The 23,389-nt window shown below is 42.3% G+C and overlaps 1 protein-coding gene across 1 annotated transcript; it reads left to right on the forward strand.

Moving 5' to 3' along the window:
* Positions 1–4,812: 4,812 nt before the first annotated feature.
* Positions 4,813–21,339, forward strand: LOC105815461 (aldo-keto reductase family 1 member B10-like). Its single transcript, XM_012650622.1, has 10 exons — positions 4,813–4,878; positions 6,514–6,681; positions 10,040–10,156; positions 11,118–11,195; positions 16,187–16,309; positions 16,586–16,692; positions 17,107–17,188; positions 17,714–17,797; positions 18,451–18,533; positions 20,997–21,339. The coding sequence occupies exons 1-10, from the start codon at positions 4,813–4,815 to the stop codon at positions 21,037–21,039; spliced, it is 951 nt and encodes a 316-aa protein (XP_012506076.1). The 3' UTR covers positions 21,040–21,339.
* The last annotated feature ends 2,050 nt before the right edge of the window (positions 21,340–23,389 follow it).

Raw genomic sequence — 23,389 nt, forward strand, 5'->3', positions numbered from 1 at the left:
GCAAAGTAAATCTGCATATAATCAACACTCTTCAATAGTTTCCACTTGATTTTTATGTTTAACAAATTAGTTTTTTTCTACAATTATGTAGATATTTGGGCAAAGGCACAACTTCATGTAGTTCTGTTTGAACGGGAATTTATCCAAATGATATTGTCAAGTGGATGACATGCCTTTTGCCTGGATCTTCCCTCCTTTATCTTTCATCCTGAAATTCTCCCCTAGGAGTTTTCTTCTATCTTCACTTTGGGTGGTCGCAGCTGCATAAAGGGAAGAAATGGCAGCTCTATTCCAAGGATTAGACTGTTCCCTATGACCATGAGGAAGATGACAAACAATAAATATTCAATAATCAGCAGAAGGATACAGTTGTTGGCCATTAAAAAATTGCACTGACTCAAAGTTTTGTGTATTACAACAGCCTGTGTACCTTACTCGCTTGAAGACTAAGACTTTCACCAGCCACAATGATTCATTCATTAATTCATTCATTGATAAAGTATGCATTGAGCACCACAATGTGCTATCCCATTGGAATGATCATGGTGAACAAGCCAGACAAGATTGTTTTCTAATAGAGTTTGAATTCTAGTGAGAAGAGAAATCAACAAATAAACATCAATTCAGATTGAGATAAGCTGATATGAGACATAAACTAGATGGCAAGGTAGAGCGTAGTTGGGGGAGGAGGTAGACATTCCACTTTTCACTGGTCAGGGAAGGAAAGAAGGATCATTTCAGAGGAAACCTCTGTGCTGAGATATGAGGAGGGAAGTCCGCTCTGCCTAGAGCCAGTACAAGATTTCAGGCAGAGGGAAAAGCAAGTGCAAATGCCCCAGAGGCAGGAAAATCTTGGAATCTTCGAGAAACCGTGGGGAAGTTTGGAAGTCTGACACGGGATGAGCATGTGGAGGGAGGCACAAGATGTGATTGGAGAGGCTGTAAAGGAACAGCACAGGGCCTTGAAGGGCCCATCCTCATGTCTGTGCTTCACTGTAAGTGCTGTGGAAACTCGTTGATGGATTTTTAAGCAGGGTGCTGGTATGATCCCTTTGAGAAGTTAAAAGAGTGTTCTGGATGCAGTGTAGAGAATGGTTTATGGCAGGGCTCTCAAACTTGAGCACATATCAGAATCACCTGGAGGACTGTGAAAACACAGATTGCTGGGCCCCACCTCCAAAGTTCCTGAATCAGTGGGTCTGGGATAAGCCTTAAGAATTTGCATTTCTAGCGAGTTCTAGGTGCTATGGACTGAAATGTGTCCCCTCAAATTCATATGTTGGCATCTTAACTCCTAATGTGGTAGTATTTGGAAGTAAGGTCTTTAGGAGCTAATTAGGTTTAGATGAGGTCATGAGGGTAGGGCCCTCACGATGGGATTAGTGCACTTATAGAAGAGATGTCAGACCACACTCTCTCTCCTCTCTTCACTCCCTCTCCTTCCCCAAAACCTGTGAGGATACAGTGAGAAGGATGTCTGCAAGCTGTCTGTAAGCCAGGTAGAGAGCCCTCACTAGAGCCTGACCATGCTGGCCCCCTGATCTTGGAACTCCAGCCTCTGGAAATGTGAGAAATAAATTTATGTTGCTTAAACCATTCAGACTATGGTACTTAGTTAGGGCAGCCTGAATGGACCAAGATATAGGTGATGCTGATAATAGTGTGGGGACCACACTTTAAGAATAACTGCTTTAAAGAGACTAGAGTAGGTCCACAGAGATCAGCTAGAAAACTATTGCAGGGATCTGGGTACAAATGGACATGGCAGCGTAGTGTCAATAGAAGGAGATTGAGAGGGGACCCATCAAAAACAATTATAGCTATACAAACAAATAAAGTTATAGTTCCTAACTAAATTTACTCTAAACTTTGCAAGGACATTCTCTAAGCCTTATGTAAACATTAGTTTATTTTTCTTTTAAATGTTTAAAAGTTACCAATCATTTTAGATAAAATGGTAAAACTGAGTAGTAAACATTTGCTCTGACTTAGGTAATGTGTGGCAACAAATCACCTGACAAAATACAATTATCAAAAAATTCCATTGTTGGGCTGGGAACAGTGGCTCAGGCCTGTAATCCTAGCACTCTGGGAGGCTGAGGCAGGAGATTTGTTTGAGGTCAGAAGTTTGAGACCAGTCTGAGCAAGAGCAATACACCGTCTGTACTAGAAAGCAAAAACATTAGACAGGCGTGGTGGTGCGCCCCTGTAGTCCCACCTACTGGGTAGGCTGAGGCAGGAGACTCACTTGATTCCAGGAGTTTGAGGTTTCTGTGAGCTAGGTTTATGCCATGGCACTCTAGCCCGGGCAACAGAGTGAGACTCTGTGTCAAAGAAAAAAAAAAAATAACTCCATTGTTTACTGCAATTATTTTCAATAAAATGTTACTTACATATATAAAAACATAATTCAAAGTATAAATGACTTGTGCTTATCCTTTTTAAATAATTATGAAAATCAAAACAATTTTTAAAATCATATACAAAGATTAAACTATTATATCTCATATTTTTAGCTGTGTAATAATCCAGCTTGAGACTCTATTAGTGAGATTTATCCATTTACATTTATTGCAATCGTTGTTATCTTAAGACTTATTTTTGCCTTCTTATCTAATATTCTTACTAATTGATCTTTTAGTTTATTCTTCCCTGTTCTCCATTGTAGAGAAGGTTCCTTCTGCTGGTTTACCTAGTTTGTAAGGAATGTGGAAAAAGAAGAGCAATCTCTTGAGGGTGCCTGGTCAGTCTGAATCCATTTTCATTAACTCTTCACCCCCAGGATGGTTTTTTTTGCTGCCCTAACAATACCCATTATATTTTTGTTCCTATGGCAACTGCCTTTAAGACCTACTCTATTGATCAACTTATCCTCATTTAATTTCTTAAGCTTATTAAAATCTTCTCTTTTTAACTAAAAGCTATTTTAGCATAATCCAATGTTCCCTGCAACAGCTGCCATCCAGAGGCGGAGCCTGTTTTCCCACTCCTTGACCCTGTGCTGGTCATGCACCTTACCTTGACCAGTAGAAGGTGGCAGAAGCAACATCGCACACATTCCAAGAGTAGGCCACCTAGAATGCTGCTGCATTGTAAACATGTCCAAATCAGCCTTTTGGAGCAGGAGAAACATTCCTAAGCCCACCCAAGGGAAACCTGAACACGTCATCCAGCCCAGCTGACACCAAATGGAGTGCAGACAAGTTTATCATCCAATTCCTGTGCAAGTTGCCAACCCACAAAATCATAAGCCTATAAATGGTTGTTGTGACAATACGCTGCTCTGTTACAAGAAATAGCTAACTGATATATTTTCTTAATCCCAGTTGTGTAATAATGATCTTCTCTCTTTCTTGGTTCTAAGAGAAATATTAACAAGAGCAATTTCTTTATTCTGTGAGTCATGTGAAAGTTGTCAGAATCAAAAGAGAGTCACAAATACTAAAAATAAAACAAAAAGATGAAAAAACCTCAACAAAAAAAAGCTGGGATCGCCATGAAGAGAGTTCTTAAGTTTGTATGCCTGATAACAAAAACTATCACAAATGACTGTGCAAATCACAACCTTGCACAAAGCCCATTGCGTCCTTACACAAAGAATATTAATAATTCCGCAAGGACATCTAACTTCTGCTTCTCCAACGACATACTACCATCATTCTTGTTATTGATCTTTGTAGCCAAGGATAAGTATTTCAAAACACTGATGTAATCATCCTCATTTTTTTCCTTTAAAAACTTTTGTCTTCCTTTACTTCCCTGAATACACAGATAATTTACTATGACATGCATATTCCCATTGCAGTGCTCTACTCCCAAATACGTATCTTTTCTTTTAGAGAGCCTTCTCTGCTTGCTATTTAGCTTGACAGTCACAAATGGTTTACTAATTCAACAATATACTGCAGTGTCATCTGGTATAGACTGGGACAATAAGATTTCCCATGATTAGGTTCGTGAGACTTTCTACTACTCCCTAGTAGCCATCAGATTATGAAGCATGCATGCAGGATGAACACTGAGAAAGGTAATTTAACCAACATTAATAAAATGTGTTAAGAATTTTCACTTATACGTGCAAAATATTATGCCAATTGGTCCTCATGGGCTATGTCATAAGCCGCAGCCTGGAGGTTAATATGCATCTCAAGATTCTACCAAAGCCAACTCACATCAAGTCAGAACACATAAATGGCAGAAAACCCCACTACTGCAGGACGAGGGTGATGCTGTGGCATGCCACAGGCCTATGTCAGGTTCCTTGGACTGCTGATGCCCAACTAGTCACAGCTGAGGCTAATCAGGTGAGTATTTGACTATCTCCACAATAAACCTGGAATTGCAACTTTTAAAATGTGAGATGCTTCTCACCTCTCCTCTCTGGACCCCATTTCACAGAGGAAAGAAACAATCACAAGGAATGAAGGCCTTTATCTTTTTCCTTCCATCATTTTTTCCTCCCTCTCTCTCTCTTGCTGTCTTTGTTTCTCTTTCTCATCTCCTTCAGCTGGGTTAATTTTACACAAAAGAATTTCAGCTTTCCAACTTTCAGCTATGTGCAGTTTGGTGACTCGAACAAAAAAACTCCCATTATACCATGATCTGAGAGAGAACTTTGCATGAGGTTGCCTTGCTAAAATTTAATTCACAGTAATCATTAATCTTACCAAAGCCTGGAATGTTTCTCTACTTTAGCCAGGGTGGGGAAACTACTGTGACTCGTCTCCAGGCCCTCCCCATGCAGCCTGTGACAGCTTCTTAACCAGGACTTGAGACTCTTATCTGCTCACTTGCCACCCTCTCTCACCAACCATGACCACCTTCGTGGAGCTCAGTACCAAAGCCAAGATGCCCATCATTGGCCTGGGCACCGGGAAGGTAAAATGCAAATCTTTGGACATTCTGCTTCCCTGGAGAGGTATCTGGGCGTTCTCTCCTCTCTGTGTTCACCTGGGAAAGCCCCGAGGTTGGGCAGGGGTTTAGCACGATGAGATTCAGCCCTAGAAGCAGGATCCAATTTGCTTTCTTTTCTCAGGGCTGATTCAGGTTGCAAACCTCCAAGATTGGATGAGACCTTCTCTAGCAACCTTCAAGCTTCAAGCAGGGGTTGGACTTAAAATTGTTTCCCAGGGAAATTTCACTAAAACACTCCTTGGATCTACGACACTTAAGGGGGCTCAATATTTCAGGAGTCTTGGCTATTTTCTATGAACTGGGTGGCTGAGAAGAAAGGTTGCAGAGCTCTGAATGCACTGGTGCTTCTTGCTGGCCATAGTGTGGGACTTGGACCAGCAGCTCATTACAAATGCAGAATCTCAGGCTGCACCCCAGACTACTAAACAGGCTTCTGCACATTGACAAGATTGCCAGGTCATTCCCATGCATGTTAAAATCTGAGACATGCTGAGACTACAAAGGAGTTCGGCTGGGGGTCAGGAGCTCTGGTTCCAGCTGGCTGTGTAAAAGTCAGCTGACAAAACATGCCAAGGCACATCCCAGTGCTCAGGGAGGCAGATCCTGAGCTCTCTTGGGGTGAGTTTGGCATTGTTCCTCATCTTCTTACTCTGCCTTCTTTGATGTTTCCATCAATGGTAGCACCTCCCTAACTAGGTACCAGGAGCAATGCTCGGATTTCCTGTTCCTTCTTGTCCCTCACGCCTAATCTCCTGTAGAGTCTGCCTCCTTTACTTTTTCCTTCTTTTCACCCACGTTCACCATCTGTTCTTGAGGGCTGGAGGCAGGAGCCTTTTTTGTGTCAGTGCTGGGCCTTTCTCAGGATGCATTCCTGGTCATCCTGGGTGAGCAGATGTGTTTCACTTGTTTCATTCTCAGCCTCTCTTACCTCAGTAGCTAAATTTGCCCCATATCAGAGCTTCAATCTTATATGAATGTGGCAAAGAATCAATCCAGATCTCCAGGGAATCTGTTCACTCCCTACTCATTCACTAGAAATTTTCAGAATTTATGAATTAGATATAAGGATTATGAATGGAGCCACTTTCAAGACATGGGGAGGATATCCTGTGAAAGGATTGTGTGGAGGTGAGAAAGGGTACATTATCTGGGGTGGGGCACCCCAGGGTGGTTCTAGGTTGCTGGCAGGGGTTCATTTCTTGTCCTGGTGGTGGGATAGCTGCACATCTATGTTTTGTGTACTTTCCAATATGTGTGTATTTCATAATAGAAGAGATTTTAAAACAATTTTGTGGGATTTCAGTTTTATGTGATTTTCTCACTGTTTGCCTTGGCTGTGTTTGACCAAAACGTGATGTTTCTAATATTATTTTTTTCCTCTTCCCTTTTCCTTTTCCTTTGCTGAGTGTGGAATAGAAACTCTACTCCAAAAGGTTTTTTATTTCTCCTTTTCCTGAGTCAAAAATTTCCTGAGGCAGGAGGATAACATGAGCACAGGAGTTCCAGACCAGCCTGAGTGATGTAACGAGATCTCATCTCTAAATAAATAAATCAGGAAAAGAGTATATGATGGACTTTCCTATTTCTTTTGTTCTCCAGTCTCCCCCAGACAAAGTCAAAGAAGCTGTGAAGGTGGCCATTGATGCAGGGTATCGCCACATCGACTGTGCTCACATCTATCAGAATGAGGGTGAGGTGGGGGAAGCCATCCAAGAGAAGATCCAAGAGAAGGCTGTGAGGCGGGAGGACCTCTTCATCGTCAGCAAGGTACATGGGGCTCCTCTGGTGGGAGGACTTCCCTTCAAGGCAGGTGGATGTATGTGGATCAGGTCAGCAGCAAGACCTCTCTGGGCCTCTCCTGTATGGACTGATTGTCCATCCTCTTCCTCTCTGCCTATATAACAGACATGGGTATGATGATGTTCACACCACAGACCAGCATTGGGGCTGGAGATGCTGCTGTTCCCCTACACCCACCTATGGGTTGGTTTCTTGTAGTTACCCAGAGTCCAGTTATTCAGAACCCTAAATGAGTACCTTGTTCCCTGCCTGGGGGATCCATCTGCCCAGTGGCAGTCAGAGGCTGGGGATGCAGTGAGGGCTTCATGTCAACCCCGCCTTCCAGCACTGCAGTCTCAGTGGTGTCGCCCTGAGTTCTCAGCCAGGGAGTATTTTAGAAAATAGTGGGGGCTTTTTTTTTCTCACATATGAATTTCTTCTCGTTTCAGTGTAGTAAAATGTGTAAGGATGTGAGGTTCTTATGTGGGGGGAGAAAGATTTCTCACACAGAGTTTAGGATAGAAAGTACAAAGTTCATTTATTAGAGAGAGTGAGAGAGAAGAAGAGAGTGGCCATAGCACACAGAGGAGGGAGTGAAAATGCTGGCAGCTGATGAAAAGTTGCTTGGAGTTTTAAAGGGCAAAAGGCTTTTTTTCCTCTGCTTCAGCAGACTGATAACAGAAACAGCAGAGAAGTTGTTTCCGGTGTTCTTTATTTTTTTCTTTCCTTTGTGAGGCCAGCTTCTCTGAGTCCTTGAAATCTGTCTGGCAAGAGTTGAGGCAGATGAGATCAGTCGCGTTCAGGGTGGTTTGGCCGTAGACGATGTAAACAGATGGAAAAATCTACCTTGCTCATGGATTGGTAGAATCGATATTGTTAAAATGTCCATACTACCTAAAGTGACCTACAGAATCAATGCAATCCCTATCAAAGTACAATCATCATTCTTTACAGATCTAGAAAAATAATTCTATGCTTTGTATGGAAACAGAGAAGATCTCGTATAGCCAAAGCAATCTTAAGTAAAAAGAACAAACTGGGAGGTATCAATCTACCAGACTTCAAGCTGTACTACAAGGCTATAATAACTGAATCAGCATGGTACTGGCACAAGAACAGAGACATAGACCTTTGGAACAGGACTGAGAATCCAGAGATGAAACAATCCTTATATGGTAATCTAATCTTTGACAAAGCAGACAAAAATATACACTGGAGAAAAGAATCTCTCTTCAATAAATGGTGCTGGGATAACTGGATAGCTACATGCAGAAGAATGAAACTGGATCCCCACCTCTCACCTCTCACAAAAATCATTTCAAGATGGATAACAGACTTAAACCTAAGGCATGAAACCTTAAGAATTCTAGAAGAAGATGTTGGGAAGACCCTTTCAGACATCGGCCTAGGCAAAGAATTTTTGAAGAAGACCCCCAAAGCAATCACCGCAGCAACAAAAATAAATAAATGGGATCTGATCAAATTAAAAAGCTTCTGCACAGCCAAGGAAACTATCATTAGAGCAAATAGCCTACAGAATGGAAGAAAATATTTGCTCTCTACACATCTGATAAAGGGCTGATAACAAGAATCTATCTAGAACTTAAAAAAGTCAACAAGAAAAAATTAAACAACCCCATCAATAAATGGGAAAAGAAAATGAACAGAAACTTTTCAAAAGAAGGCAGAATAATGGCCAGCAAACATATAAAAAACACCTCTAATCATTAGAGAAATGCAAATCAAAACCACAATGGGATATCACCTAACCCCAGTGAGATTGGCCTCTATCAAAAAATCCCAAAACAACAAATGCTGGCGAGGATGTGGAGAGACAGGAACACTCTACACTGCTGGTGGGACTGCAAATTAGTGCAACCTCTGTGGAAAAGAATTTGGAAATACCTCAAAGAGCTAAAAATAGAAATACCATTCGATCCAGCAATAGCACTACTAGGCATCTACCCAAAAAAGCAAAAGATATTCTATAATAGAGTCATCTGCACCCGAATGTTTATGGCAGCACAATTCGCTATTGCAAGGATGTGGAAACAACCCAAGTGCCTGTCAATTCATGAGTGGATTATTAAAATTTGGTTTATGTATACAATGGAATATTACTCAATTATAAGAAACAACAGTGATCTAGCACCACTTATATTTTCCTGGTTGAACTTGAGCCCATTATCCAAAGTGAGGTATCACAAGAAGAATGGGCTCCACTTGTAGTTAGTTGGCACTAACTAATTAACACTATGGTGCTCACGCGGTAGTAATACTCTCCAGGGATTAGGAGGTGTGGGAGTAAACTCACAACTAAAGGACACGGGAAGCATTGTAGAGGGGAAGGGCATGCCTCTAACCCTCGCTTGGGTGAGGCAAAGACATAAAATGTAACCAAAATGTTTGTACCCTCATAATACTCTGAAATAAAAATTAAAAAAAAAAAGACATCACAAAAAAAAAAAAAAAAAACAAAGAGTTGAGGTAGAAAGCTTGCACAGGGAGCTCACCCCCTGCTGTCTGCTTAGGGCTCTTCAAAGCTGAGAAAATGAAACCCTTAGAGAGAACGAGTTGGGCAACAGGTGTTTTAATGAAAACAAAGGGAGAAGTTGTGTTGTGAGTTTTCTTTTCAGAGAGGCAAATATGTGTTGTGAGTTTATTTCCCTTACTTTCTCTTTGATAGTTTATTTTCCTCTGTTAGGTTATGAGTAAGACCACCTTTCCAAAGGTGAGTTATAAAATGTCATAAATAAGGAAGTGGCTGTTGGATGTGAGAGGTAGAGAATCACTGGATCTGTATAATACATAACTTGCCAAAAAACACTAGTTTCAGGTACTTGGAAAGCACACGCATGTGGTGGGAGCAATAGACCCCACTGTGTGCAGTGGTCAAGCGTAGAGAAACTCCTGGTAAAGTCATCCTTAGGGCCTAATAGGCTTGGAGATATCACAGTGCAGAAAAAGGACCCTCTGCTCCCAAAGGGATAAAAATGCTTGAAATTTACAAGCTAGGCACAAGTCCTGTCCCCAGAGAGCCGACAGCTGAGGAAGAGAATTACACGGGAAATCAAATATAAAATCAGTGGCCACACTTGCTAAATGATATGAGAGACATGTAGAGTACTAGGAGAGGTGAAAATAAATGGCCTTCAACTCTTGAGAAATGTCATTGACTTGCTGAGCCCTGGTGACCTTCCGTACTGGATCATGTATTGTAACGAATTTTGCTATAAATAATCCTTCCCCAGGTTAGATCAGGTGCAAATCAAAAATCAGGGAGAATGAGTATGATGGGGCTCTCTGTTTCCCCAGTATTAAGGCCTCATTGCTACCCTCTTTGCAGTTGTGGCCCACCTTCTTTGAGAGATCCCTAGTGAAGGAAGCCTGTCAGAGGACCCTCAAGGATCTGCAGCTGAGCTACCTGGACCTCTATCTGATTCACTGGCCACAGGGATTACAGGTTTGAGCTGCCCCCTTGCTCCATGTCTAGTTTCTGAGCAGCTGCCAGAACATGGCAGCTGTGCCAGGGCTGGGGGTGGTGTGGGCTGGAGCAGGAGGACTTGCCTTTCAGAACTGTGAACTGCAGGTGGTCGGGAGGAGACTATGGAGCAGAAAGTACTGTCCTGGGAGGGAGGCCACGGCCACATGTGGCTGTTGAGTTGGCCACGTGCCTGGCTGTAGTTGATGTTATTTCTGCCAGAAACCATGATTTCTGGCAGCCCAGACAAGCCTCCACTGCTATATCACCTTTGTCTTGATTCTGTGCCCAGGCTTCCCCTCCCAGGAGAACTCTTGGAATATTCTTGCATAATACTATTTCAGGGCTCAACACTCTAATTAACAAAGGCATGCCCTGGGAGTGGCATCTTGGAGAAAAGTCCAGCTGTGGTGTTGCTGGAAGGTACCAGCCAGTCCTAACTGAAGAATCTGCACGCATGGCCTGGGGCTGTGCTCCTGCCTGCTCCTGAGAGGTGGGAGGGACACGAATTCACAGCTAGGGTGATGATGGCATGCCACCCCTAACTCCACACTTCTAGAGACTTCAAGGATAGCATTTCGCCAATATCTTCCCCCAGAATACCACTCCCTTAAGAGCTAATCCTTATCTACTGATCATAAAATTAGAATTTGCCCCCAAGTATATATGGGGTCTGAGTGTATGAGGTTAATGTCCCTCATGATAACAGTGGCTTCCAGAATGTGCTGACAATGGATTTTAAAATAAATCCAGCAGTTTCCAAAATATAAGGATTTACATACTAGGGTAGGCTTATATAGAAATTTTATTGCAACTCATATTTTTAACGTGTATACTCCAGAGTTTGAAAATGTGGTTTGTGAGTCAGGATCCTGAAACCTTGTTTAACAGAACCAAGAGTCTGGATACGCATCCCAGTAAACTTCTTGTTCTACATTTACAGCCTGGGAAGGACTTTATCCCCAGAGATGACAAAGGCAATATCCTTGGCAGTAAAACAACGTTTTTGGATGCCTGGGAGGTAGGTTCCAGCTTCTTCTGAGTGTGCTGGAGAGAAAACTTTCCTCCAGTCACCCATGAGACTCCACACTGGTATGAAGGAGCCCACGATCCTGATGCTGTCTAATGTCATCATTGTCATTCTCTAGTTCTTCCACTTCTTCCTCCTCACATTTGGCTTTTGGGTCTGTCTGACACTATTTAAATTTCAAGGCTAACACTGAGTCTTCAAATCAGAGTGGAGACAGAATGTGCCACAATTTCGCAGACACACGTTTTTCTGAAATTAGAAGGAGATGTTTGGAGCACAGGTTTTGGCCTGGGTTTGCAAGTATTAGCTGAGTGACCTGGGCTAAGTTATTGAATTTCTGTAAGCCTCTGTTTCCTCACCTTAATAAACAACAGTATTGTAATCTGTACTAATAATATATATCTCTCAGGATGTTGTAAAGATCAAGGTAACTGCCATGCCAGGAACTTTAGTCATGGAGACCGTTTATCATTCGCCCTAGGAGGCAGTGTTATCCCCTTTTACATATGATGACATTGAGACCAGTATAGGATGGTAACTGGTCCAGGTCATGAAAAAGTGTATGATAGAGCTGGGAGGGGTCCCAGGTTCATTCTGGCTCACAAGTCCACCCACCAAAGCCTTGAATTTTTTCCTAAGCTATTGTATCTTCTTATAAATGTTAGTAGAGAACAAAGTGAATGGACATGTTGTAAATGAATAGTGACAGAAGGACTCCAAGAGTTAATTGTGTCATTTTGTTAGCTGTTTGTGTGGGGGCACATGTAGTTGGGAGTTTATATTGTTTTACAACCTGAAAATGTATTAAGGCTAACCTTTCTAAATTGCTTAGAATTAATATGATTAAATCAAATGTAACTTTTCTGTGGATAGTTTCTTCAAAAGTATTTATCCACGAGCACAGCATTCTTGTTGCTTTGACCTCTAACAACTAGCAGTAAGAAAATTTATAGAGTACCCTGACATGGTTGCTGAGGGAAATGGTCAGATTACAGAGAAGTAATCATTTCGTGATGGCAATGCTAGCAATCTTGTGAATGTATTTGAAAGGAATGATCTTTGGCAAGTACAGTTGTCTCTCCGTATCCATAGGTTCTGCATTCAAGATTTCAAGCAACTGTAGATTGAAAATATTCAGAAATAAAAAGATAATACTACAGTAAAATGTAATAGAAATTTAAAAATACAGTATCACAACTGTTTACAAAACATTTACATTGTCTTGGATATTAAAGTAATCTAGACATGATTTAGTGTATACGAGAGGATGTGTGTAGGTTATGTGCAAATACTATACCATGTTCTATCAGGAACTTGAACATGCATGGGTTTTAGTAGCTGCAAAGGTGGCTGTTGTCCAAGAACCAATCGGCCACGGATATTGAGAGTCAACTTTGAATCATTAAATTTGTCTATTTTTTAAATATATACAACACCTGATAAAATGAAGTGTGGAAAATCTATCCGGATTTCTATGAGTGGGTTTTCATTTTGTTTGTCTAATGACTTTTTTTTCCCAACATACTATTTTAAATATAAATGGTCATATGTACTTTGTATACATACCCTGTATATTTACCTGGCTTGATTGCCAGTGGCAACAAATGGAAGCACATACTCTTCCCTATTGGTCTGTTTTGTTTGTTTGTTTGTTTTACTGATATATAATATTTTACATATTTATAGGATACATGTGATAATTTGTTGCATGCATAGAATGTGTACTGATCAAGTCAGGCTGTTTGGGGTATCCATCGCCATGAGTATGTATCCTTTCCATGTTTTGCTAACATTTCAAGTCCTCTCTTCTAGCTACTTTGAAATATACAGTGTATTGCTGGTAACTATAGTGTCCCTAGTCACCAATGGAACATTAGAACTCATGTCTCCTATCTAACTGTAAGTTTATATCCATCCATCAACCTCTCTTCATTTCACCCTCCCACCCTCATACCCTGCCCAGCCTCTGGTATCTATTATTCTATTCTCTATCTCCATAAGATCAAGTTTTTTAGCCCCTACATATGCATGAGAACATACGGTATTTGTCTTTCTGTGCCTACATCATTGACATAATGACCTCTAGTTTCATCCATGTTGCTGCAAATGATATGACTTCATTCTATTTTATGGTGAAATAGTATTCAATTGTACATATACCACATTTTCTTTATCCATTTGTCCACTGATGGACACTTAGGTTACTTCCATATCCTTGCCATTGTGTGTAGTGCTGCAATAAACATGCAGGTGCAGGTATCCTTTCGATATACGGATTTCTTTTCCTATGGGGAGATACCCAGTAGTGGGATTGCTCAATCCATATGATAGTTCTATTTTTAACTTTTTGACAAATCTCCGTATTGTTTTCCATAATGGTTGTATTAATTTATAATCCACCTAAAATGTTATCTTGAAGTTTCCCTTTTCTCCACATATGGATAGGTTTTAAAGACTGGTCTGAAGCTCTCTGGGTTACGTGTAAAAGTGAAAGAACAAAGTACTGCCAGCCACAATAAAGAGCCATCTGTAATGTGACCAGAATTGTTCAGCAAGGATATGCCCTTTGCAATTCAGTTCTGCAAGTCAAAATTAGCAATAATGAAAAAGCAACAATTCATGTAATTAAGAGCCATACTAAATAAATTATTAACAACATGATCTCTCATGAGCAAGAGACTATAAATAGAAGTAAATCAAATACTCTTGGGAAACTTATGAAGGCATTAATATGCATACATGTGTGCTACTGTCCTCATAAAATTAGGTATAAATCCAAGGGAACATGTGGCAGAACACTATTATTACAAGCTGTGAGCTGGTTGAGCCCACATACTAGAAGGGGGTTCAAATTACAACTTGAAACTCCTTTTCTTTAAAAAAAATTTATGTATTGTTTTTGTCTTAATGACCACACAAATCATTATCCAACTATATATAGTCTTGGATACCTGTTTGATATATTTACTGAAATAAATTTAATAAGCTTTACCCATCAAAAAAAGATATTTCTTTTTGAGAGTGCCAAAATTGTAACCATAAGAAAAGTTGAATTCTGATACTGAACTATAGAAAAAGAATAACATATTTCTTTTCCTGACAGGAAAAACTCCTGTTGGAGAAAAATTTGGGCAAGGATAGTTTAATGAGCAATACAGTGATTTCTATGCATCGACTCAACCAAGGGAATATTTTATCGTTAAGAAGAAAAACTGTGGCAAGATTCACAAGAAGCCTAAGATTTCAGTACTCGTCTTTGCATTAAATCTGCCAGGAGGACTCCGTCATATCTATTACCCTGGCAAAAGATGGTCTCTTAAATATCTTAGGAATTAATCATTCCTAAGAGATGCGGACACTAGCATACTTGTAATGTCAGTTCCACAAAATGTTTTACCCTAGTTCTTATGATGATATCAAATATGACAGGTATCTCATTGTCCTCTGCAAAATGTACCCTGATTTCCACAGTGCTATGTCTTTGGCATGAATACAAGAACGATTACTATACAAAGCATTTTGAAGTTATGAAAAGATATTGATGATCAAGGTCAGAGCTCTGATCTGAATCAGGCAGGATTGAAATGTAAGCACTGGATGTTTAGATAGACCCCGGACCCAGAACAAGTTCAATAGAACCCTTCTTGACCACCCGGAAGAAAAGAGTGGCCAAAAAAGTGTAAGGAAGTAGACATGTATCATATGGGCAAATTAAACCTGACCTATGGCACACAAAAAATTTTATCTACATATTACCTCATTGCCCACTTGGGAGTTTCTGGTACTTAAGTTCTCACCAATTCTAAACTCATTTGTCCAGTTTGAACCTTCATCGTCTACCCTGGTGGTTCTCAGCATTGGCTGGGCATTCATGTCATGAGAGGAAATTCAAATCACAGTGTCTAGGCTACATCCCAGAAGAAATCAGTAAGTAGCTCTGGGGATGGAAGCTGGGCATCAATATTTTTTAAAAGTCTCAAGTGATTCAACATTGCAGCCAAAGCTGAGAACCATGAGGCAAGTGTGCCCTGAACACACTGTGCTTCTTCCTGCCTCTAAGCCTCTGCTCCTGCCTTCCTCTTTCACCACTCTTGTTTTTCCTCTCTTGTCTGTAAGGTTTCTTTTATTTCTTTTTTTTAAAACTCTACCCTTAAGGTCTTCCCTGATGACTGTGGTCCATATGAATCCCTTCCTTCTCTGCGCCCCCTGCTTCTCAGTGCTGGGCCACTGTCACATGAGGCAGCCTCTGTGTTGTGGCTGTTTGCTCCACAGACGGGAACCCCAGCACTTCACTAGGACTGTAAGGACCTCAGACGAAGGAAGCACATGGTATACTTTTATATCCCAACAGCTACTGGACAGGACCTGGACATGGAATAAATGCCTAGTAAATACATGTAGAGTTTGGGTTGCTGCTAACCCATATAGTATCTTTGGGAAAGTTTGCAAAAGGCCTATTGTAGGCTAAAAATTATAAAGAAATCCCTTCCTTGGGGTTGATGTAGTTTCTGCACCAGAGAGCATGGCTGGGTAGGTGGAGAGTTTACCAGATTCCAGCCCCACACAGCCCCTGGGCTGGGTGGCCCTGCCAGGGCACAATGTATCTGTGTGGCCATCTCCTACTGCAAACCACACCGTGGGTGGTGTGGGAGAGAGTCACCCAGAACCAGACAAGTGATGCTTCTCTACATACTGCAGCCTCATCCCAGCTGACCCAGCTCCCCAAGGTTTGGCTAAGGCGAGAGCAGCAAGCCCGTAAATCTTTCCCTTTTACTCCCAGTTTCCCTGGGGCTGGGAGGGGCGGTAGGGCTGGAACTGACACTGATGGGCACCCCAGCCTGGACTGAAGTTTCCTTTCACTGCTGCAGCCCACCCTGCTGCGGTGGGTGCTTTACCAAAGTCCCCTGCCCCAGAGAGACTGAGGCAAGCCAGGGTCCCTGTTGTCCCTCTGGGTGCACAAGAGGTGTCCCTTTCTCTGACAGGCCCTGGAGGAGCTGGTGGACGAGGGGCTGGTGAAAGCCCTTGGCATCTCCAATTTCAACCACTTCCAGATCGAAAGGCTCTTGAACAAACCTGGACTGAGATATAAACCAGTGAATAACCAGGTAAATTCTGTCTGGGAAAAGGTCAGGGGTTTTGGGCTACTACTGCTCACACATTTGGAGGCCAGTTCGATGCTACGTACTGAGTCTCCCCTCAGGCGTCAGTGATCAGGGCACTCTGGGGAGCTGTGAGACTCTTCTCAGGGTGGGTTGGCAAGTGTGTCAGTGGGCAGGTGTTTGGCCTTTGCTTGGTGGTCTTTTTTTGTGTGTAGAACCCCCTGTGAGCCACTCAAAAAGCAGGCTGACTTCCCTGGTGCTGAGGACTGTGTGCTTTTGCAGGTCGAGTGTCACCCATACTTTACGCAGGAGAAACTGATCCAGTACTGTCACTCCAAGGGCATCACCGTCACAGCCTATGGCCCCCTTGGATCTCCAGATAAACCTCGGTGAGGCTTCTGAGTGGTGGGTCTTTCTGTTGATATTCTTAAAAATATTATCTAATAATTGATGTATTTATCAGACTGTTCATCAGAAGGAAAAATGTATCTAAGGTAATGTGTTTGAAGCAGCCACATAGAATTAGAGTGGGAAAAGATAGAATTAAAATGGTGACATGCCTGACTCTCTAAGAATACTCCAGTTCATACACCCAGGGCTGGACTGGAACAGCCTTTGCAAAACACTGATGCTCAGAGCCCATGTGTGGACTCATGGGAAGGAGCCAAAGCTTTCAGGTTTTCCTGACTGTCTGGCAGATGGTGAGGCTGTGATGATTCCCCTGGAGTCATCATTGGGGTGATAATCCATCTCCATAGGGTAACCGTGGTGATTATTCACATCCACCATCTTTCTGCCTACAGGGCCAACCCAGGTTTCTCTTTTCCACTGGACGATCCCAAGATTAAGGCAATTGCTGCAAAGCACAAGAAAACCACAGCTCAGGTACATTGTTTTTGGTTTATTTTTTTAATTCAGGAATTTTTTTCCAGTCTTGTGTTTATGCCATGTTCATTTAAGTTCCTGAAGGGCAAGAAAACAGGAGATGAAGCCCACAAATGTGCTTCTTTCAAAGTCTTTTGGAACCTCCAGGAAATACAGGGATGGTCACAGAAACAAGGATCACCTGTGTCTAACAGCTTCCTGTGAAATTTTATAGCCCAGTGACAAAGCATAGCTTTGGCCTCTTAAGATCTGGCTTCAGATCCCATCTCTACCACTTATCAGACTTATGATGCCCAAAGCCATTTTCCTTACTTCTAAACAATGAAAATCACAGGGTTGTTGCTAGGATTGAGGGTGTTAATCAAGTGGAGGACTGGAAGTGTCTCTGATAGTTGTTAAGTGCTCAGAGAACACTAGCTGTTGTAACTAAAGCCACAGTGAGCTGAAGAGATGTTTTATTTTTCATTTCCACAGAAGGAGGGGTCTTGTAGATCAGTTGAAACATGATGTCCCCTTTCTGCACAGGTTCTGATCCGGTTCCACATCCAGAGGAATGTGGTTGTGATCTCTAGGTCTGTGACACCAACACACATTGTTGAGAACTTTCAGGTAAGATCCCAGCTGGTTGGCCCTGCTGGTCCCCAGTGGAGTCGGGTCAGGGGAGACCCTCTCACTAGGCTTCTCAATCCATTTCTGCATTGTCTGTGGCCCTACCCCCTTCCCACCACCCTGTCATTCTCAGTCCAGGGAGCTACCTAGCAGAGCTGAGATGACTGATCCATGGGCTAAGGACCAGTTCCTGCCCTCTGGTGGGGATGGAGCTCTGTCAGATCTGATCCCTACTGTGCCTTACACCACTGAGAAGACCCTTGGATTCCCCTGAGCAGTGAGGTCATGGACCACACACAACAGCAGACTGGCCCGGCCCTAACGCCCATCTGCCAGCAGCAGAGGAGGTGTGGACTGTGTTTGGAGCACTGTCCTCTGGAAGACCCCATCAGGGAGCACAGATAACATGCACACCTGTGGTTAAATGTCAGCCTAGTCTCCCTCCCTTTGTAGCACTAAATCCTATAAACACTGAGTCTTTGTGTAAGACTTAATTTAGAGAAAAGTTTGTAACCAGTGAACATAACGGATGAACCTCCTGTGTCCAGTTTGTGCTCTGGATGTGAGCTCACTCCATGCTTGAATGGCTGGTGGTCTGAAATATCAACAGTGATTGCCTGACCAGTGAAGTAGTGGAACTTTCCCCTTTCCAGGTCTTTGACTTTAAATTGAATGAGGAGGAGATGGCGACCTTACTAAGCTTCGGCAGAACGTGGAGGTCTTACCTCTGGAATGAGTAAGTGGCATGAGGTTGATTTAACTAAGTGGACCACCAGGAGTCCACCATTAGTCCTCCCTGAATGATTACAATAGTCTCCTGTGCTCTCTGAGTGCAGAAGTCAGTGTGGTTCCATTAAAACATAGATCAAATCACACCCCTCCTCTGCTCAAATTCCTGCAAAATCCTGCAATGCTATCTCACCCCATTCAAAGCTAAAATCAATGTCCTGCCTGTGGCCTATGCCACTCTGCATGTTCTGAGCTCCTGACACCTCTCTCTGACCACATCTCCTCCCACTCTTGCCCTCACTCGTTTTGCTCCAGCCTCAATGCCCTCCTTCTGGAATGCACAAAACACCATTCCCTCTCAGGGCCTTTGTACCTGCTGTTACCACTGCCAAGAATAATTTTCCCCCAATATCCACAGGGCTCCTCCCTCACCTCCTTTAGGTTTATGCTCAGTTGCCTCCTTATCAGCAAAGCTTCTCCTGACCCACCCACATAAAGCATCAAGCCCACACCACCCAGCACTTCCTACCCAGGTTATCCTGTTTTTCTGTATAGCATTTGTTACCGTCTCACACAGATAGTTTAGTTGACTTATTTCTGTTCTCCCTCCCTAGATTATAAGCCCATCAAGAATTATATTTTGTCATATAATAACCCAAACACCTAGAAAATGCCTGACATATAGAAGATGACCAATAAATATTTACTGAGTGACTGCATGAATGAATGCTCTGCATACTACCTAATCATGACTTGATCCTCTCTTAAAATTCTAGCTCTACATCCAGAACTTCAGACAATGAACAGCAGCTAGGAATGTGTCTGTCCCCATAATGATTCTCAGACACTCAAATTTTAATCATTACAGCTACCAGAAAATAGCATTTGAAGAAAAACATCATCCCACCTGCCTTCCAATCTTCCAGTTAAACCTTTACATTAGAACACTAAAATGTAAGTCAGAGAAGAAACAGGCACGGGACGGTGGTGCAGGAGCAGAGGAATGGTCAGATTCTGCATACGGTGGGAAAGTAGAACCAAGTGAATTTGTTAACAGATTAGGAGTCAAAGATGCCTCCAACTTTTCTTTGTTCATTTTTGTGTTTGCCTGAGCAACACAAGAAGGGACTTACCATTTAGGGGAAGACATCAAGAGTTTGGTTGGAGACATGTTTGTGATGCTTATTAGACATCTAAGAGGGGGTGTCAGACAGGCAGTTGAGCATATCAGTGTGGAGTTAGTGGGGAAGGTCTGGTCTGCAGATAAATATGTGGCAGTCAGGGCACATGGGTGGTATTTAAGGCCACAAGATTGCATAAATAGGTAGCCAGGAGACTTACTCTGTCAGTTATGGGATTCTCGAGTTCTAGGCATTGTTATTTGAATACCTCTTAAAGGAGGCAGGAATAACTTTACCCTAATTATTTAAATATTTATAAGTACTTAAGAGAAAGTCTTACTCTGCCTGTGTGATCATTCTAAATGATCTTTTTTCTGCCATTACTTTTTGATAAATGTAGCTGATTAAACAAATCAAAGATGTATATCTTTGGGAAGGTGACTTCTAGTGTTTATTACTTCCAAGTCCCAAATACAATGACAATTGAAATCTCTTCTAAGTTTTTAAAGCCAACACATGATTTTTCACTTTTTAAAAATCTTTTGACTATCTCTACCCTTGTTTGCGTGTCATGATATTCCACATCCCTCCTGCCCACAGTCTACAGTTATCTCATAGTAACCTGTACCCATCTGACAATTGTTACTTTTATCCGAGGTCCCCAAACGGCAGCTACTTAAAGTAAAGAGGAATGGCGAACATAAATGTGTCTGTCCCCCAGACTAAGTTGCTTCTCCTCCTATGAACATCATTTCCCTGGAGGAAGTGAACTGGGGGGGTCAGGAGTAAATCTCCCTGGCTTTAAATCCCAGCTCTACCACTGATTTATGAGCTGTGCGACTGCGGGTAAATTTGCTCTTTCCCAAGATGGCTTCTTTACAAAGTAGGGACTCTTTTTACAAAGTAGGGACGACAAAACTAATCACAGCTAACGTCCACTGAATGTTAGCTTAACGTGCCAGGGGCCTAGGCCTTTTGCCTGTGTTACTATGTCATTTAATACTCATAACAACCCCCAAAGTGTTATTTCCCACCTCACTACGTGGTGAGAGTGAGATGAGACAGTCCCAGGAAGACACCTCGCTGGGCACCAGGCGCACATGAGCTGTCACTGCGGGTTTATTCTCGTGCCCTGGTCCCTCCTTGCCTGGCCTCCTTCCTAGCACAGCCCTCACATCAGCCTGAGGGAAGGTCAAGGTGAGAACACCCTTCTTGTGTGCTTGCAAAGTCTTTGGTGAGGAGGCTGAGAGAACACAGAGACCATAGAACACATCAGAGAACAATGAGTTTTAAACCCCAATTATTGCTTTTGTGGAACAGGTTCTTCTTTATGCTTGTTTTTCCTGCAGATTGTCTCATTTGGAGGATTTTCCCTTCAGTGCAGAATATTGAAGCTGAGTCTCCTGATGCGATTACCCATGGGTTCTCTCTCTTCACGGATGTACAACTCTCTCCATCCGGGTCTTCTTTTAGCCAAGCTTGTCTGAAATCACAGGGATCCTGGCCCTGTTGTAGGCCGGAATCCAGGCAGTGTTGTATCTAGATGCACATGTTCAACTAGGAGAAGATTATCACAGAAACGCATGGCTCAGACAAGGAAATGATAATCGGTTTTCACTTATTTGATCTGAACAAATGATTGTCAAACACCAGAAACTGTGATTACAATGAGGATGCAAGGAATAAAATGAATAAAACATAATAACAGTAACACATATGTGTTGAGAGTTTATTATGTGCCAACGCAATGTGAGGTGCTTTTCCTGTGGGTGAAGTCATTGAATCCTGGAAACAACCTTTGAAACAGATGTCCTTGTCTGTCATTCACGTTTTGCAGAAGAAGATACAGGCTGGGGGAGATCAGGGAACTTGCTCCAGGCCCCCCAGGGAGTGAGAGGTGAATGGGCAGCAGAGTCTGGGGAGCTCCCGTGATCTGTCCTCCTCTTCCTCCCCAGTCCTCTCCTGGCCTCTTCCCTTCCTGCCTTTCTGCACTCTTGCCCTGTCTGGCTCCCCACTTCTGTCCTTAACATACCATCACCCCAAGTGTCAAAGGAAATACCACGTCCTTATCTCTGCAGCCTCCTCCCCCAACTGGTGGGACTCAGAACCACATGGGTGGCAGTGCTGGTAACAGAGCCTGCAGCATCCACAAGGTGCCACTGCTCACTGAGGGAGGTGTGATGTGTCCTTGGGAGTGGGCTGGAAAACAGGGGCCAGTCTGAGCAACAAAAAATGCTTACTCTTGCCATTAATGTGACACATTTTTTTTATAATAATTATGAGAATTTTCAATTATATAGAAATATATAGGGAATGATGAGCATCTTGTCACCTACTTTACGAATGCTAACATTTTGCTGTATTGGTTCCAAACTTATTTTTAAAAAATTTTTTTTAAAGAAATAAGTGTTACCAATATAGTTAAAGCCCACTTTGGACCTCTCCCTATCCCCATTCCCATGACTCCCTCCCCAGGGGAAATGCCTGTCCTCAAATTCATGAGTCCCCTCATCCTTCCTCTCCTGGTCACTCACCTACTCTCACATCCTTTTCTGCCTTACCGACATTAATTCTGCATGGCATGGGGGTGGAGGGGTCTCTACACCCCCACTTCCCAGGCTTCCTTGCCACGTGGCTTCCTCTGGGTTTGCTCAGTGGGAGGGACTGTGGGGAGACTGCAGAGCTGGAGGAAGGGAAGTGCCAGGTGTCTCTCTCTTCACCTTGAGTGGCATCTCCAACAGAAGTCACACTTCCTCTGTGGTCCCAGCTAGTGCCAGGCAGCCTCCACCTGGTTCTGTGTCCTACCAGGTGGGTGATGAATCTGCTGGGATAAGGATGTGGCATTTCCTCTTGTGTCCTCCACCCCTTGGAACGGTGGTCTCTTCCTGCAGCTGCTACCCTCTGATTGCCTCATCTACTCCAGCTGACATCCAAGCTCTTCCATCACCTGTGCCACCAATTATTTGAAATAAATATCTAATGTTCAAAAACCTTAGAGTGGTTTCTCTTCTCCCATCAGGACCTTTGACTGATATACTTCCCATCTACAGTTTTACAGTTTTACTATTTATATGTACATCCATACATAATGTATAGTATTTTTTCTGTTATGTGGTAACCAGTTTATTTTCTTTTACATAATTTTCAAATTTTGTATAATAGACAAGTATTTTTAAAATCAGAAGTATTAAGGACTTAAAGTAACAAATAAGAAATCAACTCAATTAGTTCTTTCACACATACACTGGGAAAGTCAAAGAAACACTTTTACTTAAAATTATTCTCATTTAACGGATGTTTCAACTTTAGTAAACAAATATTCTGAATGTACAATGCAGTGGACTTTGATTGCATTTTATTTTAAATTCTACCCAGTTCATTTTTCCTTATTTTTTGTTAGTCGGTAAATATTTTCCCAGAAATCTCATGAAAATTTTTCACCTTTAAAACTTTATATTGCTTCCACTCATCACATTGGCTGATTCAAAAATGTCAGCCCCCACTTAAGTTAGGGAGAGTTGATGGGGACCAAGATGACCTTGACCATCATTAAAAAGTACACAGGGTAGGTGGTTTGGCTTCATCACTGAGCTCAGGCCATGGAAATTTTCCCTTGCAATTCTCACTGCCTGGGATGTTCTGCCCTCGGTATTGAAATGATCCTCTGCCTCATATTTTTTTTTTAATTTCTTTGCTCATTTATCATCCTCTCAGGCCATCCTTTATCACCACGTTTAAAATT

This window comes from Propithecus coquereli, unplaced genomic scaffold, assembly GCF_000956105.1.
Source record: "Propithecus coquereli isolate 6110/MARCELLA unplaced genomic scaffold, Pcoq_1.0 Scaffold335, whole genome shotgun sequence".
Classification (NCBI taxonomy): domain Eukaryota; kingdom Metazoa; phylum Chordata; class Mammalia; order Primates; family Indriidae; genus Propithecus; species Propithecus coquereli.